Source organism: Cygnus olor, chromosome 12 (assembly GCF_009769625.2).
Source record: "Cygnus olor isolate bCygOlo1 chromosome 12, bCygOlo1.pri.v2, whole genome shotgun sequence".
Lineage (NCBI taxonomy): Eukaryota > Metazoa > Chordata > Aves > Anseriformes > Anatidae > Cygnus > Cygnus olor.
This window is the reverse complement of record NC_049180.1, coordinates 13330411-13349194: the sequence shown is the minus strand read 5'-3', so window position 1 is coordinate 13349194 and position 18784 is coordinate 13330411. Positions and strand designations below refer to the sequence as shown.

The window sequence follows — 18784 nt, the reverse complement described above, 5'->3', positions numbered from 1 at the left end:
GCCGGCACCTGGGAGCGGGGCAATGTGTGGGTGTCACCCCCCAAACCCCACACAGTCCCGGGGCCATACGGCCGGCAGGGCCGGGCTCCCCAGGGCCCGAGGCCAGGAGCAGGGCCAGTGGCGGGGCCGCGGGACACCCGAGGGGCTGAGAGGCCGATGGCTGTCAGGGGCTGCGGTGTCCGGAGCCACCTTAACGCCTGGGCCGCGGGAGGGGACAGCGGGGCCTTGGGGCCAGGCCAAGGGGCCGGGAGCAGCTGGGCCCTGTCCCCACCATGGCCCTGCGGCGGGTGCTGGGGCTGGCGGAGGCTGTGGGGCGCCGCGGCTGCTGCAGCAAGGTGGGGCCAGGCCCGTGCTGGGCTCCCCCCAAGGGCAGAGAGAGGGGGCACGGGGGTGGGCGCAGGGAATCTGCCCCCCCCCCCCCCCCCCCTCCGACTGGTCCCCACGCCCCTCCGCAGCGCCCGCTTCCCCCCGGCTTGCTGGAGGCCCTGCGGGACGTGGCCGGCAGCCCCAACGTCTCCACAGCGGCGGCAGTGTGCCAGCAGCACGGCCACGATGAATCCATGCACAGGTGGGGGGGGCACCGGGAGCCCCAGCGTGGGGATGGGGCCGGGTGTCTGGTGGGCACGGCAGGGGCAGTGCAGCCACTCTGTCCCCAGGTGCGCGCCCCCGGATGCCGTGGTGTGGCCCCAGGACGTGGCGCAGGTGCAGGAACTGGCGGCGCTCTGCCACCGCCACCGCGTCCCCATGGTGCCCTTCGGCACCGGCACCGGCCTGGAGGGTGGCGTCAATGCTGTGCAGGTATGGAGACCCCGGCCCTGGCCCCCCCCTGCACTCCGCAGTGCCTGGTGTGAGCCGAGCCGTGCCCGTGCCAGGGCGGCGTCTGCTTCGACCTGAGCCGCATGGCCGCCATCTCGGAGCTGAGCCTCGAGGACTTCTCGGTGGCCGTGGAGCCCGGCGTCACCCGCAAGGCCCTCAACAGCCACCTGCGTGGCACCGGGCTCTGGTTCCCCGTCGGTACCATGGGCACAGCACCTGCTGCGGGGCTCAGGGAGTGCTGGGAGCACTGGGAGCACTGGGAAGGGATGGGGGTGCTCATGGGACAAGACATGGTGGTTGGACTGGGTGGGTTTGGGCTGCTCTGCTTACTGGGAGCACTGGGGGTGCTGGGGTGCCCATGAGACCAGGGGTGCTGGGAGCAGCGGGCGTGCCAGGGGGGCTGGGGGTGCTGCAGATGGGTGCTGGCTAGGGGTGCCCAGATCCCAGAGGTGTCCATGGGCTGGGGGTGCCATTGTTCCTGGGGTCCTGGTGCCACGGGCTGGGCTCCCGGGCTGCGGGGGGCAGCGGCACAGCAGGGTCCCCTCTCCCCGTCCCTGTCCCATCTGCCCTCCTGCTGCCCGTCCCTAGACCCCGGGGCGGACGCCTCGCTGTGCGGCATGGCGGCCACGGGCGCCTCGGGCACCAATGCCGTGCGCTACGGCACCATGCGGCCCAACGTGCTCAACCTGCGCGTGGTACTGCCGGACGGGAGCCTGCTGCACACCGCCGGCCCCGGGCGCCAGGCCAGGTACTGGGGGACAGGAGGGGACTGGGCTGGGGCCACCTGGCGGCTGCTCACCCAACTCCATGCAGGAAAAGTGCAGCCGGCTACGACCTGACCTCGCTCTTCGTGGGCTCCGAGGGCACCCTGGGCTTCCTGACGCAGGCGACGCTGCGCCTGCACCCACTGCCTGAGGCCGTGGCTGCCACCGTCTGCTCCTTCCCCAGCGTGCAGGCGGCCGTGGCCTGCACTGTGCAGGTGCTGCAGGCGGCCGTGCCCGTGGCGCGCATCGGTGGGTGCTGCCAGGGGCACCGGGAGGGATGATATGGGATGGGGATGGGGATGGGGATGGGATGGGGTGGGATGGGATGGGGAAGGGGAAGGGATGAGGGTGGGGATGGGGATGGGATGAGGATGGCAAGAGGGGCAGGACGGAGATGAGGTTGGGGAGAGGACTGGGACAGGGAGAGGACAGGGACAGGGACAGCCCTGCAGGTCTCACTGCCGCCTCCTCCCACCCAGAGCTCCTGGACGAGGTGATGGCGGGTGCCTGCAGCCGCTACAGCAGGCTGGAGCTGCCGGAGGCGGCCACGCTCTTCCTGGAGCTGCACGGCTCCCAGCAGGGCCTGGCGGAGCAGCAGCAGCAGGCGGGTAGGGCTGGGGGGGTACCAGGATGGGGACCAGGACCTGGGGACAGGGATGGGGATGGGGCCATGGTGGGGACCTGGGGATGGGTCCCAGCAGGGCCCTATGGTGAGGGAGGGGTGCCCATGACTGGTGCACAGCAGGTTCCTGGGTGAGGGACAGGGAGCAGGACTGGGGATGGGGGGCACAGGAACAGGGCTGGGGGCCCCTGATGGGGACCTGGGGTAAGGGACATGGGAGGTGGTCAAGGATTGGTGCCCAGGGACAGGGCTGGGGCGTCGCAGGACGCTGGGACCATGCCAGGCACTGGGGCAATCCCTGAGCACTCAGACCTGGTCTCGGGGGGAGTGGGTGCACGGCCGGGGGCTGCTGTGGCTCCAGCCGCCCCGGCACCACCTCCCACTGCCGCAGAGGAGCTGGTGCGGCTGCACGGCGGCTCCATCCCGGCCTGGGCGCGGGCACAGGAGGAGCGTGAGCAGCTCTGGTCCGCACGCCACAGTGCCTGGTTCGCCGCCTTGGCCCTGCGGCCCGGCTGCCAGGTGAGGGGCGGCAGCGCCACGTCCCCCTCCCCATAGTGTCCCCGTGCACCCCTGCACATGTCCCCATCCCCACCTCCCGCCCAGGGCTACTCCACCGACGTCTGCGTGCCCATCTCCCGCCTGCCCGGCGTCGTGGTGGAGACCCAGCGGGACCTGCGGGACTCCGGCCTCACCGGTGAGCGCTGCCTCCACCTCCACCACCTCCCCGCCCCAGTGCCCCAGCTCATCCTCGTCCCCGCAGGGCCCATGGTGGGACACGTGGGCGACGGCAACTTCCACTGCATCCTCGTCTTCCGCCCTGAGGACACAGATGAGGCCCAGCGCGTCCACGACTTCGCCGAGCGCCTGGGCAGGTGGGGGTGCAGGCACACGGGCGGCCTTGGGGCCCCCCAGGACGTCCCTGCTGACGTTCCCATCCCCCAGGCGGGCGCTGGCGGCGGGCGGCACCTGCACCGGGGAGCACGGCGTGGGGCTGGGTAAGCGGGCGCTGCTGCGGGAGGAGCTGGGCCCCCAGGGGCTGGACACCATGCGCCGCATCAAGGCCGCGCTGGACCCCCACCACCTGATGAACCCCGGCAAGGTGCTGTGAGCGCCCACCATCCCACATCACCACTCCCCAAGGAAGCACGCTGCACCCCTGGCTTTTTGGGGACTTGTGGGGCAGCTCTGGCACCCCCCTGCGATCCCCTGCTTCTCCAAGAATGCCAGTGAAATAAAATAACAGTGAATATTTTATTGAACATTGTTTTAATACCATATCAAAACACCTTGACTAATGAAGGAAGCTCCCCCCAAGCTCTTGAACTCGTTTCCCCCTCCCCGATTTTTTTTTTTTTTTTTTTTAATATATAAATACAGAAATGTTTCCCGCAGGGGCACGGCCACCGGCAGGGGAGGCCTCACCAACGAAAACATGCCCGCCGCGCCGGGAGGGGACGGGGACGGGGTCACGGCCGTCACACTGGGGGGTTCGTCGCCCGCCGGAGGGGAGCACGCGTCGGCGGGGCCGAGGGCGTCCAGGCAGGATGCTCGTGCCTGGGGGGGCCGTCGGGAGGCCTCCCAAATCCCCTCCCCAAAAGGGTTTGGCTGGAAGGCGACGGAAAGAAAAGGTGGGGGGGGAGATTTGGCAACGGCGGGGGGGCGGCGGGGATGCTGCGGCTGTCCAGTCTCTGAGTGGTTATAGCTGAGTTAAAGAGTGACCAGTCTGTAAACATCACCGGGGCAGGGAAGCTCAAATCGAAGAACACGCCAGTCAACACAAAGCTTCATTTAATTATTTTTTTTTGTTGCTGTTTTGTTGGTTTTCTCTGTTTTTTTTTTTTCCTTTTTTTGTTTTTCTCATTGTAAACACTTGAAAGACAGAACCCCCCTGCGCCGCGGCAGGGGAGAGCGGTGGCCCCGCTCCCGGCGTGGGGCAGAGTCCCCGCCACACGCTGCCGGGGCCGGGGTGGAGATCTCCAAAAGGGAGACGGGAGAGAGGAGAAAATTCCCGTTTAGTCAGTGCAAAAAACCGAGCAGAGCCCCCGGGGCGCCAGGCGAGTCCGGGTGGGAGGTGGGGGGGTTGCCGGTGAGAAGTGCCGCGTGCTCCGTTTGGCCAGCTGTCCACCGGCGGCGTCTCCGTTCGTTTCGGGGAGAAAAAAGCCAAACATCATGGCAGGGTTTCGGCCGAGGGCGGCGGGAGCGTCCCCATGGCCTCCCTTGGTGGCAGATCCCTCCTCGTGGCCAGCGGCTGCGGAGGGGAGAGCAGGTTGCTCCGCTTTTCTCACACTGTCTCTTCTCCTGGATGTTTCTTATTCTTTTTTCTTTTTAATCTTTTAAATTAAAAAAAAAGACAAATAAAAATAATAAAATAAAAATTAAAAAAAAAAATCGCTGTTGTCCCAAGTGGATTCAAGTTTCTGGGTTTTAATTTTTAATCTTCTTGAGGAATTGAACGTCAGCCCAAAACTCCAGGCGGGGCGGGTGGTGGGACAGGGAGAGGAGGTACAGCAGGTATAGCAAGGTGCCCTGCAAACAGAGACGACGCTGTGTGAGCACGGTGGGTGCAGGAGCCACAAGTACCCCTCCGCAACCCTCCTGCCCGGCCCCCGTCTTGGAACCATCAAATAAAACCATCAAATAAAAAGGGTTTAACAGGAAAACAGCCCCGTTCTCCACCCCGCCGCGGGCTCACCTTAGAGAGAAGTCAGCAAGCATGCCCGGCGGGTCAATCAGAAGGATGCTCTGGGCAAGATCTGTTCACTTCAAACCATGAATCTATACAGCTGGGGAGAGGAGAGCGTGTCACCACCACACTGCACAGCACCCAGCCGGCCCCCCTGCCACCCGCCCGGCTGCCGTCCCCTTGCAGCCATCGAGGCCAGCGCCGTACCTTTTGTGATAAATGCAGAGGCAGGGCAGCCTGGCTATCGTATCCCCCTGCAGCAGCTCCTCCAGGCAGATCACGCACTCGCCGGCGTCCTTGGTCAGCACGTCATCTGGGAGGGAGGAGAGGGCGGCGGTGAGACGCGGCACCGTGTCCCCCTGCTCGGGACGCGGGGCTGCGGTGGCTTCATCCCACATGGGTTTCCCACTGAGCTGGGTTTTGCCGGTGCTCCAAAAAAGCACCACCGTGACCCCTGCCCTTGCGGGGCAGGACGTAAGTCTGGGATGGGTCCCTCCGGCACGGCACGCCGCGGTGAGCAACACAGGGACAGGGACACGTTACAAAGGGTCCCGAGGGAAAAGCAGCAAGGACAAGGCAGGGACCGCGAGCTGTGGATGGCAGCTGGAGCGCAGCCCTCTTGGCAAGCCCGCAGCCCCAGCCTGCCCGAGCGTCCCTCTCGCCCGCTCGGAGAGTCCCCACGCCGCAGGACGCCGTGTCCCCGCGCAGCCCGGCCGCCGGCCCTTACCGTTGTAGGAGAGGCGAGGTTTGCTCAGACACATGATAAAGTGCATTTCCATCTCGTCAGAAGCCACGGATTTGGAGCAAATGGGGCACTTGAAACCTGGAGGGAGAGCAGAGAGAAGAGCCCTTAGCGAGGGGAGGAGGAGAAGAGCCCATCCCATGTCCCAGGGAGCCCCCCGGGGCACCCCGCGCCCTCACCCGCCGCCTGCATGGTGGCACCTGCCCCACGCTGTGCCCGCTGGCCCTGCGCTCATCCTGCGTGCGTGGCCGCCAGCAGTGGCAGCGCGGGGACAGCCACCCGAGCCGGCGTGCCCGGCGGCGCAGAGGGCGCAGGGCGCAAGCCAAGGTGGAGCACACGTGGCCACCAGCTGCTCCCCGGCTTTAAAGGGCGAGGAGCAGCCCCGGGCACGCAGCACCGTGGGGCTGGTCCGTGACTTGGGGACACGTCCCCCTGCCACCGTCACGGCCAGCTCTGTCCCGCCACCACCCCGGGAGGTGGTTGTGGCCGTGCCACGTCCCAAAAGCCCCCAGTGACACCCCGGGCTCAGCCGGACCCTCTGGGCTCTGGGTTCAGCCCATCCCACTGGCTCCACAGCACGGCGCATCCCCTCTCCCCATCCATCTCTAATCCCACTCCAGTGCTTTTGTTTCATTTGCCACTGACAGCAATTAAGGGGCCATCTGGAAGCGCATTAAGGAGGTTTTGCCTCCTTCCAGCCCCTCAGAGGCATCTCCTAACGAGGGGACCCAGCCCAGCTCCCCAGCATCCCACCAGCGCTCTGCCTTACAGCGTGCGCATGCTGCTGTGAGCAAAACCAGCGCCTCCGGCGAGCAAAACCCCAACCCAGCCGCAGGTCGCAGGCTCGGGACGGTGCCTGGGGCTCCCTGCCCTCCTGCAGCCCGGCTCCGCGCCCCCGCAGAGCTCAACAGATGTAGTGGAAGACACACAGGCCACCGCCACGGGTCTGCACCAGAGCACCTAGCAATTCCCTGCCTGCAGAGAGGGAGAGGGTAATTTAAGGACCCGTCTTCTAAAAGCAGATCAGGTTTGACTGCAGTGCTGCTTAAGAGCTCGCTTCATAGATATGCAAAGCCTGTTCAGGAAAGAAGAGAAAAGGAACGTACACAAATTATCTGAGGATGAATCAGGTTCTTGTTTGGCACCAAGTGGATGTGGTGGTGGGGATTTTTGGGGTTCTTGGAAAGCCTAGGACAGAGACGCCGACCCTCTTCCCCTCACAGGGGTTATTTCCCAGGAAAGCTCAGCAACGTTGAGTGCTGGGGGTGGCTGGGAACAGAAGGACACATGGGGACCCCGCTTGCCCCTCCAGCCCCACATCGTGCCTTGCCCCAGCCCAAAGGACAGAGCCAGGAGGCATGGGGTAGATGTGCCGTCCCGTCGCCAGCCTAAATTTACTCCTGACCGATTTATACCTTGTGGCAGCAGTGCCCGCTCGCTTAAATAGCCTTTTTTTCCCCTCCCAAGTGTTTACCCTGCCGGTGTATTTATAGAGAGGGCTCAGATAGCCTCCCAGCCTGCCTCCCCTCGGGGACACGCTCCCCGTCCCTGCCTGAACCGAGCCCGCAGCCGCTGCACCAGCACTGTGGGCACCCGTCCCAGCCCCAGGGACCCGCTTCCAGCAGCCACATCCCCGGGCTTTTGTGACCGGCAGCTCCTTGCTGACCCGGAGCGAGCTGCTGGGAAGGGCCCACGTCTCTGCAAGACCTCGTTTCCTCCAGCACTGCCGGTGCCGAAGCCCCGGTCCCCCCCGCTTTTTTCTGTGCCAAGGCGCTATTTTAAACGGCTGCCCCAGATCTGCTGGCTCCAGCAGCACCCAGAGGGGCCCTACGAGACATTCGAGCTGGGCAAAGGGAGCTGGGGAAGGAGCAGAGACCCCCGCCACCACGTCCCCAAGGCAAGGACACAGGGAGGATGCCCAAATGTGGGGTGCGAACCCCAAGAAGTGACCCTGATACATGTGAGCGGCGCGATGCTGAGCGGGGCTGGGGCTCGGCCAAGCGCAGACTTTCCAGGCTCGGCCTTTCACGAGATGGAGGTGGGGGGAGGAATAATAATAATTAAAAAAAAAAATGATGAAAATGCAACTGCACAAATTGGCCTGTCTGGGCCGGAGCGAGGAGCAAGCGCGGAGAGGCTGCACCCCAGCTGTCGGCACAAATTCTCGGCATTGCGAGAGCAGCTGTCGGGGGGCAGAGGCGATGCTCTCGGGGGTCCCCAAGGATGCATCAGCCCCACGGCGGCAGGAGCCGGGGGACAGCCAGCCCCAGACGTGGGCGAGGGGCACCCCGAGGGGCCAGTGCCCGCACCCTGCCACGGTGGTTTCCAGTTCCCCGAAATCCCCGTTAATCGATCCTGTCTAAGCTGCCAGCGTGAGCGACGCAGGAGATTACGTTTTGACAGTTGCTCATGGAAAATTCAGCTCCCTCCCTCCTCCTCCTCCTCCTCCATCCCTTTCCATCCTCCTCCCACACACCTAAAAAAAAAAAAAGAGGGGAAGGGCTCAGCTATTCCTCCTCTCCTGGGCCTCCCATGCCCACGGGGAGGCTCAGGGGAGGCTGAGGACCCTTCCTGCCTCCCTGGGTGCTGCAGGACGGACGCAGACCTCAGCTCTCAGCACCAACCCTGGCCTGAGCTTCCCACTGCTCTCCTGGAGCCCCCGGCGGCAGGTGGGGTTTGAGGACGAGGTTATCTTGCAGACTTTGAGAAAGCCAAGGGCTTTCCAGGGTTGCGAAACGCGTTGCGAGGTGACCTCATCTCTCCGACGGCTTGGTCTAGAAACCGTGAGCAAGCAGCGCTCGCGCTCTCCGGGGGCTGGTGCCCTCTGAGTATTTTTAGGAAGGTTACACGGTTAATTTTAGAGAGCCTGGCAGAGCAGAGCTGGGAACCTCTGAAGCCTCCAGCAGATCTGAAAAGAACTGAAAAGGCCCCGCAGTTAACCCTGATGGTGCCAAGACCACCACCGTGCCATCGCAGGGCTTTGGGAGGGTAAAGGCGCGTTTCCAACCCATCCGTAACCACAACCACGGCCGTACCCCACCAGGAATTGCTCCTGATGCTGCTGTAGGAAATTCTTGCCTCTCCGTCTGCCTCCAGCCTCGCGGGACATCACACTGAGCTCTGCCACCCCATGGAGCACCCCAAGTTCAGGGGTAAGCCCCAGGCTGCCGGCTGGCTGCTGGAGGTTTGGAAACCTTGGCCACATCTCCTGCTCTCATCCTGTGCTCCGGGCCAAGGGAGCTGCCTCGCATCAGGTGAAGACATGGCCGAGCGGGAGAGGAATGCAGGAAACACTGGGTCCAGCCACACAGCCGAAGCAGAGCCCTGGTGCCTCCTCCAGCCCCGAGCACCCCACCTCCTCCCGCTGCTGCCACCGGAACTGGCACCAGTGAGAAGCTGGAAGGGACGGACGGACTTCACGAAGCGCCGCGTGGGAGGGGGACGGATGCTGAAGCTTGCCGTGCTCTTGCCCAAGCCGGGAGGGAGGCGACAAACACCACCGCAGCCGCGCTCCGACTGCGCAACGCTGCCACAGCCCGCGGAGGGGAGCGATGGCAGAGGGCTCGTCCTCCTGGCCAGCCGCGGGAAGGAAACCTGCGGAGCCGAGATATTCAGACCCAGTATCTCCTTGGGTGGAAAACAAACCCTGCCTTGGCTCGAAGCGGCCGCACCGCATGCGAGCAGCGGTCACCCGACAGCAGCGCACGAGGGACAGCACGTGGGGCACACCAGCACCAGGGCTTGGGCACCGCCGGGACCCGGGGGCTGAGGATCTCTGGGGGTGTCCCCGTCCTCGGGCATCACCCACCACGGACACGGCACCACACCAGCCTCTGGCCACAGGTTCAGAGGAGGCACAGAAACGGCCAAAGAGCCCCTCCGCGGGCTGAAGGCGCTACGGGACATGGCACCAGCACGGCACACCAAGGCCCTATGGGGCACGGAGAAGCAGAAGGGTGAAGAGGCACGGCTGTACGGTGACACGTGGCCCAGAGCCTTCCTCCTTGCACACACATCCTCATGTGCAAACAGCTGCTACAGCCCATGCATCCCCTCCTTGCGAGCCCCTTTTAGGGCTGCAATCACCATTTCTGGATAAAAGTACCGATGCTGCAGGTAGCATCTCCCTCCTGTGCCCCCGGCTGTGCCGCAGTATCAGTCCCTCCAGCCTGGGATGGGGAAGGCAGCCCGCCGGGCTCGCCCTGCCTCCAGCTAGTCCTGTTTTACCGCAGAAAACACCCCCAGCTGCAGGGAACGAGCTTCCTAAGGAATAGCGTGTAGCCCAAAGCTAATTTTAGCATCCCAGAGAACAGCAAAGCAAAGCAGAGGAGTCCTGCATCCACGGGGCTGGCTTGGGCGCTCTGATTTTTTCCACCAGGGAAGGAAGGAGACAGCCTGGCCGCCAGCCCTGCAAGAGATGCATGGAGCCCCCACTGATGGGCTCGAGCCACTGCAGAGCACCTGGAAAAACCCACTTTGGGTGAAGAAAGGGGAATTTTCAGGAGCAGGCAGTGAGGGCACGGGAAGAACCACATCCATGGGCAGCGCGTGGCTGTGAAATCCCCGAGCCTGGCTCAGCCCCGCTCCCAGAGCTCGGTGTGGCCCCGTGAAATGCTCGCCGACAGCACCCGAGGCAGAAGGGGAGCGGGCACGCTTTGGATAATGGCTTCAAAGCACTAGGATCCAGGTCAGGATAACTCAAGACACCGAGGGGGCACGGTAGCACGGTCATCCCAGGTGATAAGCACATGGCACGGCGTGGGGACCGTGCTCAGCAATGGGCACAGGGATGGGGACGGATCTCCGCTCCCTGCAAGGTCCTCAGCCCCATCTTGCACACCCCCAGCTTGCCCCAAACCCGTCCTGAACCCACATCCACTCCTTCTCCCTCCAGATAAGAATTTGGGCCAGCTGGATAAAGACAACCCCTCATCCTCCCCAGCTACAGCTGTCGTGGCCTCTGACGGACGGTCTGAAAGGTGGGCCTGGTGCCACTGCGGCACTCCGATGAAACGCAGCTCCAGCGCTACACGCAGCGGGGCTCCCGAAGAATTACTACAATTACAGGAGAAGCTGCGGGTTTTCCCTCAGCAGCAAGGCAGGCTTCTCAAAATAAAACCCCAAAAACACAAAAATAAAACCCTCCAGGCTCTGAGGGGCATCAGCCCCAGCGCGATGGGCACGCCGGGCAGGTCGGCGCAGCTCGGAGGCGCCAGCAGAAGCCCCTACAAAGCCTCTGCTTTCCTCTTGCGTTGCAGGCAGCTGGCCTCTAAAAATACCCGCCGTTGTCACGCTGTCCTTCCTGCCAGGGCCAGGAAACAGCTCTGAGCTGCTTTCGGTTCAGTTCTCCGTCCCTGCCGCTGCACGTCCCCCAGCAGGACCCGACACAGCCCCATTTCCACGCCTGGCGGGCACCGGTCCCCCCGGAGCCACAGCTGGTGTCACCTCAACGAGCAGCGAGCCCAGGGGGCTCGGTGGCAAGCACAGCCCTTGGAAACTTCTGCTGGCGTTGCTAAAGCTGGCAAGAGGGTCAATGTTTCCAACAATCCCCTACAAGGCGCCCCAAGACCGGTGCGCAGAGCGCGTGGCCTCGCTCCTGCCTGGCTGGTGATGGCCACAGGGGTGCAAGCTGAGCAGAGGCAGAATGTCCCTGGCTAACGCTGCCCATGCAGCACAACCCTGAGGCTGTCCCAACGGCAGCCGACATCGCTCGGCTCTACAGGGCAGGAGGGGAAGGAAAGGAGAGCCAGATCCATGGCCTGGCCATGCTGCAGCCTCTCCAGCATGGCACGTGGCCGGCACTGGAGAGAGAAACGCTCCTTACAGCGAGAACCCACAGGCCGGGGAAGGATTTTACCCCCAGCCCAGCGGGGTAAGCAGCCCTCGCCCCCCGCAGTGGGTGCTCCCCTCCCTCCAGGGCAGGAAACCCGCGTGGCTGGGCTCTGCCCACGGAAACGCCGCGGGGCGGCACGAGAAGGGGCCCCAGGCGAGCGGCTTCCTGCAGCTGCGCCTCCCCGGCCTGCTCCAAGCTCCCCCGGAGCCGAGCACAGTTTTCAGCAGGCACTTTGGGTTCAGACGGCCCCTGCAATCCGGGATTTCAGTTTGAGAAAACCGGGAGAAAGCCAGGTCACGGCGATTCAAACCCAGGTTTTCGGCACAGCTGGGGGTTGGGCGCACCAGCAGCAGGGGATGAGACGCGCCTCGCAGTCACCCACCGGCCTGCCGGGGCGCCACGGCATCAGGGGAAAAAACACACATTTTTTTCCCCCCAAAGCGGGTTTTTCTCCCTCCCTGCGTTCCTTTCGCAATTAATTTTCACTGTTTAATAGCGCCTTCCCATGATTCTCCGAGCTCCCCTGGCCGGCTGCCAGCCCTGGTCCTGCTCCTCCACCAAAGATGTCCGCGTCTGATCGATCCTCCGGCCAGCGCCGACGAGGGAGAGGAGCCCTAATAGCGCATTAATAACTAAGAGAAAATCTTCACGCTTATTCCAGGCACTGGAACAAATATCTGAGCAAAACAAACCAGCGTGGGATAAGCCGACGTCACGGGCCGGGCAGATGATCCTGGCTAGGAAGTGGGTCAGCCCCGGGAGCGCGAGAGCATCCACCGGGTGCGGAGGAATGAGGGTGCACGCAGCTCCCTGCTCTCATTTACACATGGGTTTAGAGCGGAGCGAGCCCAGCCAAGCTCGTTAGCAGGCCTGGTAATTAGTGCCCGGTGCCCAGGCGAGGCAGCCAAGAGATTTCTGCAGGGTGCCGGAGTGGTAAAGGCGGGCAGGGAAAGCCTGTGCTTGCCCTCGCTGCGGGGCCGGGAGACAACACACCACGCCAACAGCGACACACTGAACTTCGTCTGCGGGCTGCTGGCGCACGTTAAAGCCGTGCTCTGGTGGTATTTGGTGCTCCTGTCTTCCAGCAGAGCTGCTGCCTCGTCCCTGGTCCTCTCCTGCTGAATGTTGCTGCCTGGGGAGCTGTTGGGACTGCGCCGCTCCCCCAGCACCAAACCAACACAAAGTTGGGTCGGGGAGTGCCTCCTGCAGAAACTTCCCCTGGTGAAACGAGATTTCCCAGGGCAGGTTTCTGTAGCCCTGGGAGCGCCCTGCCCCTCGCCCAGCCCCTGCAGAGGGAGGATGCAGCATGTGCCATGTCCACATCTTGAAGAGGTGGTGTAGGGAAAGCCATAGCCAAATGTGGACTCCCTCCAGCAGCTCGCCGAGCAGCTCGCCAGGACAAACCCGTCCTTTTTTAGCGTAGGGAGAGCTCCGTGCTCGTGTGATGACCAGCAAGGACACGCTGCAGGCATGCCCCTCGCCAGCTGGTTGGGCACTCATTCATCTTCAGCTCGTCCCCCGGGGAGCGAGCCCTTACCCAGGGCTGGATGATGCTTCCAGCTCCTTTCCCTCTCCGACCTGCCCGGAGGACCACCGGGGCTGGACATCCCTCTGCTCCGCTCGCTGGCGGGCGGCAGCACATCTGGCAGAGGAGACCTCCCGACTTTGCTGCTTCCAGCAACCAAGACAGCTCGTTTTGTCAGGAGGCTGCGATATCACTGACGGCAGCGCGCAGAAGGATGAGCTTCTCCGGGCTAACTGGCTGACAGGGAGATACGGATTTACCGGAGCTTTAAACACTCGAGGGCTTTGGGCGACGAGGGGGATTTCCCGATAAACTTTAAGCTACTTACAGCCTCTGCAAAGTCCTCAAGATCCCCCGATGAAGACAAATAACAAGAGCAGCGCTAAGAGAACCGCACAAACCTGGAGGCTCGTGGTGTTAAACCACAAGTCTCCTTTTTCCGTGTTCTTCCTCCTAGCCTTGGCTTTGTGAGGTCCCGCTACGGGGAAGGGTGCTCAAATGCTGCGAGCAAACTCCAGAATTGCACAAGCCGTTTTGTCACCTTCCAGCAGCGCGAGGCACGAGGCGGGTCTCCGAAACCCGGGGCAGGCACGGAAATCCCAGAGCGGTTTCAGGTGGAGCTGGCACGGTTCCGTCGCTCGCTCGGACGGCGGGCACGCCTGGGAAAATCCCCGGCAGGAAACGGGATCCGCTTAACCGGGAAAGGAAACACGTGCTCCTGAGAGCAGGCCCACAAAGAGCCTTCCCCACGTGCCGAGACGGGCAGCGTCCAGGCTCGCAGCCCTGTTCCTTTCCTCCCGTGAAGAGGCAGGAATTCGGGTGGCTCCCCGACACCTCCCAGTTCAGCCCGGCGTGCCCGTGGGTCTCCTCATCCTCGCCCTCAAGCCACCCTTGGAATCCAGCAGGGAAAGTCGCCGGCAGCGATGTCAAAGCTCCTCTCCCTTCACCCGCACGCTGCTGCTGCTGCTGCTTCAGCACTTTCTGGGGGCTGTTGGAGCGGCTCGATGCGGAGGCAGAGGGGAAGGAGCGCACGCGGCCGAGCTGCCCCGCTGCAGTCGTGGAAGTCCGGCAGGAATTTCAGCCGCCTTGGGGTGGATTTCTTCCTTTTCCCCTCTCCTCGCAGTCTCCGAGTCCCCCATTAGGCTAAGAGGGAGAACGCAGCAGTTTAATAAGCCCTGGCAAGTTTTCCGAATGGTTTGTAAGCATCCTTTCGCCGTTAATTCACAACAGGGAAGCAACACTGCCGGGAGAGGCTTTGGAGGGACCGAAGGGCTCTCGCTGCCGCCTGGGCACGCTTCGGCGCTGCTCAAATGCTCTCAGAGGGCCCTGAAAGAGGCACCAGAGGAACCCAGTCCTCGTGGCACTTCCCACCGCCCGCGCTGCGATCCCCCAGGCATCAGCTGGACAGCACCGCGCCGATTCGCATCGGCGCCTGGAGAAAGCTTGCTCCGTTTCGCAGTCGGTTGATCTTTATGAACAGGTTTTCGCCTCTCGGCACTGTAGTTTGAGAATAGTTGTTTAAAAACCAGCGATAGCCTAGGAGTGACCATCTCTACGTCTGGGTTAGCTACAGGGTGGTCCTGCAGAGAATCCCTCCAGGGAACAGCACCAGTCCTGCCCAAACCCCGCCGGGGGGACCGGAGAGCCCCTCTCCTCTCCGGCCAGCTCCCCCGCTCGGGGGCAGGAGACAAGGAGACAGGTGGTCCCGCTCCAGCTGGGAACAGCAGCCCCCAGGGAGCAGGTAAGGGGAACATGCCCAAGATGGATGGAGGAAAAGGGGCCCCACGAGGCTCGTTCTGCACTTTGTTCTCGTCCACTGGTTCGGTTTCAAGCCTTCCTGAAAACGAGGCATTGTCCCGAGGCGTATTATGAAATTCCCAGACCGCGTCATGCGGCGAGAGCACTCGCAGCGCTCCAGAAGGGAGCGGAGGGGCCGGGTGGGAGAGAAATCCCAGACTATTCCAGGAAACGCACGGAGACATCCCCGAAATGCCTTCCCCCTAGCCAGGAGGGGAAGGGAGGACCTCCCACCTCGCTCCCTGTACCCAGCCAAAAGTGGGTCAGTGACACAGCCCCGCTCACACGCGGAGCTCCCCGGGCACCAGGACACCCGCCAGGGTTTTTTTTTTTTTTGGGGGGGGGGGGGGGGGCAGCCTTGCCCCCTCCCCTCGGCCCCACACGTTTCCTGTAGGAGCGCCCCGGCCCTGTTAAAGAGGCAGGCAGTTCCTCCTCGGCTTCCTCCCCGGCATCGCCAGGGTGCCAGCTGGCTGGAACGGGAACACCCGCTCCGGCCTCTCCCCGGCCCTTTATCAGGAGAAACAAAGGAGAAAAAAATCCCACATCTTGCTCTCGAGATCTTTTCCCTGTACCTGAGGCAGGAGAACTGCCTGACACCCCCCCACACACCTCCAAAAGCAGCGCGAGAAGCTCAAACCGACCCTCAAAACCCAGAGCTCAGGCTACAGCACCCTGACACCATCCTCGGGCGTCTTCCCCCATTTTCCCCGCGCCCCATGAGGATGGCACGTCCCCTGCTTCCAAAATAACATCTCCCGCGTGGAAAGCCTCCTCCTCCCACCGCCCCTGCCTGCCTTGACCTTGACACAACCGCCGCACGGGCGCCAACCCCCAGCCCACACTGGAGAGGAGGGAAATCATTTAGGATAAGCGCAGCCGAAGCGGGGGGCTGCCCACCCTCTTCCCAAATACTGGGGGCGGCCGTGCCCAACGCAACCTGGGGTGATGAGGAGGGAAGGAGGTGGAAAAAGGGGGGTGAAGTGAGGGGAAGGGTCTGGGGGCGGTTGTGACCAACGCAACCCGAGATGATGAGTGGGGAACGGGCTGGAAAAAGGGGGTTGAAGCAAGGGGAAGGGCCTGGGGGCAGCCGTGCACAACACAACCCAGGACAATGAGCAGAGAATGGCCTGGAAAAAGGGGGGTGAAGCAAGGGGAAGGATCTGGGGGCAGTCATGACCAATGCAACCCAGGACAATGAGCATGGAAGGGGTTAGAAAAAGGGGATGAAATAAGGGGAAGGCTCTGGGTGCTGCTGTGCCCAACACGACCAGGGATGATGAGCGGGGAAGGGGATGGAAAAAGGGGAGGGTGAAGCAAGGGGAATGGCCTGGGGGTGGCTGTGCCCAACACAACCCACCCGGCAGCAGGACGATTAGTGGGGAAGGGGCTGGAAAAAGGGAGATGAAGCAAGGGGAAGGGCCTGGGGACAGCTATGCCCAACACAACCCAGCCGGTAGTGGGATGATGAGCGGGGAAGGGGCTGGAAAAGGGGCATGAAATGAGGGGAAGGCTCTGGGTGCAGCTGTGCCCAACATAACCTGGGATGATGAGCGGGGAAGGGGCTGGAAAAAAGGGGATGAAGTCAAGGGAAAGGTCTGGTGGCGGCTGTGCCCAGCGCGACTCAGGATGATGAGCAGGGATGGGTCTGGAAAAGGGGGCTGAAGAGAGGGGAAGGATCTGGGGGTGGTCATGCCCAATGCAACCCGGGACGATGAGCAGAGAATGGGTTGGAAAAAGAGGGATGAAGCGAGGGGAATGGCCTGGAGGTGGCTGTGCCCAACACAACCCAGGACAACGAGCAGGGAAGGGGCTGGAAAAGGGGGGATGAAGCGAGGAGAGGGTCCGGGGGTGGCCATGCCCAACGCAACCCACGACGACGAGCAGGGAAGGAGCTGGAAAAAGGGGGATAAAGCAAGGGGAAGGGCTTGGGGGTGGCCGTGCCCGGTGTAACCCCCCCAGCAGCAGGACGACAAGCGGGGAAAGGGCTGGAAAGGGAGGGACGGAGCGAGGGAAAAGCCCGGGAGCACCCATACCCAGCGCACCCCAGGGACGACGAGCGGGGCAAGGGCTGGCAGAGGGGCGTCGGGGCGAGGGGCAGGGCCCGGTGCACTCACTCACCGCTGTGCGCGCCGAACCAGCGCGGCGCGATGTGCAGGGGCAGCGCGTCGGCCAGCGAGGCCCGGGCGCCCAGGTAGAGCATCCCGTCCCTATGGCGACCGCCTCCCGTCTCCTGGTAACCGTTGCCATGGGCGTACGTGGAGTCGGTACCCGGCCCCCCGCCGCCGCCGCCGCCGCCGCCGCCGCCGCCCGGGGCCCTCTCGGCCTCCCCCGCCGCCGCCCTGGCGTACAGCCCGAAGGGGACGGCGCCGCCGGCCGCCGGCTCCATGCCCATGCCGGCCACCGAGCTGACGGAGCGGCTGCGCAGCCCCATGGCGCCGCCGCCGCCGCCTCCCGGCCGGTAATGGCCGAACGGGGGCGGCCCCCCCCCCCCCCGCCCGGCGGCGGCACGGCGCTGTCATCCGCCGCCACCCCGGGGAAAGGGCCCCGCGAGCGGGCCGCCGTGCTCTGCTTGCCCCCCATGGGCGCCGCCGGGCCGGAGGGAGCCGAGCGCCGGCCCCCGGCGGCGGGAGGAGGCGGAAGGAAGGCGGCGGGGAAGGGAGGGGAGAGGGGGGGGGAAGCCCCGGGGGGAAGCAGCTACGGCCGCGGGCCCACCCCCGCCCCGGCCATCCTCCCCCCGCCGGGCCGGGGGCGCCCCGTGAGGAGGCGGGGGGGGGACGGGGAGCACCGGGAAGGCACCGGGAGGAGGGGGGGGGGGGGGTGGGGACCGGGGACCGGAGCGGGGGGGGGGGGGGGGGGGGAGGGAGGGGTGCGGGGCCGGGCCGGGGCTCCCCGGCCGCCTGGCTCCTGCCTGGGGGGCCGCGGGCGGCGATCAGCTGCGGCCCATAGGGGCGGCCGGGCCCCGCTCCGCGGCTCCGCGCTCCGCCGGGCCCGGCCCCGCCGCCGCCGCCGCCGCCGGCTGGGTGCTGGGCGCCGCGGCGGAGACAATAGAGGCCGGCAGCACGCATGCTCCCGCCCCCGGCCCCCCCGGCCCGCCGCCCTTAACCCCTGCGCTGCTGCCCGGGGCCTCGGCACCGGCACCGGGGCCGCCCCCGAGCCCCCCGGTGCCGCCGCCGCGCCCCCCCCAGGGGCTGCCCCGAGCCCCCCCCCCCCCCCAGCCCCGCAGGGCTCCGGGCCCGGCCGCGGCGGGCAGCGCCAGCCCCGCCCGCCGGGCCCCGAGGGGAGGCCGAGGCCGAGGCCCCGCGGGGGGTACCGGGGGCTGCGGGCGCCGCCGTCGCCTCGGGGCGCGGCACCGGGGCCGGGGGCTCGGTGTGCGGAGGGGGGGGGGGGGTACGGGGAGAACTACAACTCCCAGCAGCCCCCTCTCCCCCGGTACCGGCGGCTCGGGGAGGACTACATTTCCCAGCAGCCCCCTCTCCCCTAGCACCGGGAGCCGTGCGTGCGGCGGGGTAAAACTACATTTCCCGGCAGCCCCCCCCCGCCGCCGAGGCTCCTCCCCCTCGCCGCCTCGCCCCGCCCCGCCCCAGGGCCGGCGTCGGGGCGTTGCTGGGGCGGCCTAAGATGGCGGCGCGCTGGAGCAGCGAGAATGTGGTGGTGGAGTTCCGCGACGCCCAGGTGCGGGCCGCGCCGCCCGCCCGGCTCCTCGCGGCACCGCCGGGCTCCCGGCCGTGGGGCGGGGCTGGGGGGGGCGGGTCTTGGCAGAGGGGTTCAGGCTGGGGGGGGGCGCGGTTTGGGGTCGGTTTGGGGGTCATTTGGGGGGGGGGGGGGTTGGTAAAAAGCCTGCAGGGGGGCTCCCGAGGCCCCTCGGGCCGCAGCGGTCCCCGTGCTCGTGCCACGCTCCCAGGACACGGGCACGTACCAAACACCGGGCGTGGTGGGCGCAGGCCGGCCCCCCGGTTCGTCTCTGCCTGGTTATCTGTTTGTTTTAGTTAGGGCGTAGCCAGG

At 65.0% G+C, this 18784-nt stretch overlaps 3 protein-coding genes across 7 annotated transcripts in view; 2 read left to right on the top strand and 1 right to left on the bottom strand.

Annotated features, from left to right (window-relative positions):
• The first annotated feature begins 200 nt into the window (after nt 1-200).
• LDHD (lactate dehydrogenase D) lies at nt 201-3451 on the top strand. The gene is made up of 11 exons (XM_040570862.1): nt 201-335; nt 456-568; nt 657-798; nt 873-1014; nt 1405-1564; nt 1630-1829; nt 2060-2188; nt 2594-2721; nt 2806-2896; nt 2963-3074; nt 3145-3451. Exons 1-11 carry the CDS (start codon nt 273-275, stop codon nt 3308-3310), a joined length of 1446 nt encoding a protein of 481 aa, XP_040426796.1. The 5' UTR covers nt 201-272; the 3' UTR covers nt 3311-3451.
• ZNRF1 (zinc and ring finger 1) lies at nt 3435-17444 on the bottom strand. The gene is given in 6 exon segments (XM_040570863.1): nt 3435-4728; nt 4895-4985; nt 5093-5198; nt 5613-5708; nt 16901-17267; nt 17270-17444. Coding segments are annotated over 5 exon segments (720 nt in total). The 5' UTR covers nt 17363-17444; the 3' UTR covers nt 3435-4728; nt 4895-4927.
• A 783-nt stretch (nt 17445-18227) lies between these two features.
• WDR59 (WD repeat domain 59) overlaps nt 18228-18784 on the top strand; it is a 48440-nt gene continuing 47883 nt past the window's right edge. The window contains exon 1 of one of the 5 annotated variants that reach the window (XM_040570861.1): nt 18228-18454. In XM_040570861.1, coding sequence (XP_040426795.1) covers nt 18401-18454 — 54 coding nt within the window. In that variant the 5' untranslated portion in view covers nt 18228-18400. The remainder of the gene's footprint in view (nt 18455-18784) is intronic. The other 4 variants (XM_040570858.1, XM_040570856.1, XM_040570857.1 and 1 more) reach the window with 4 other exon arrangements.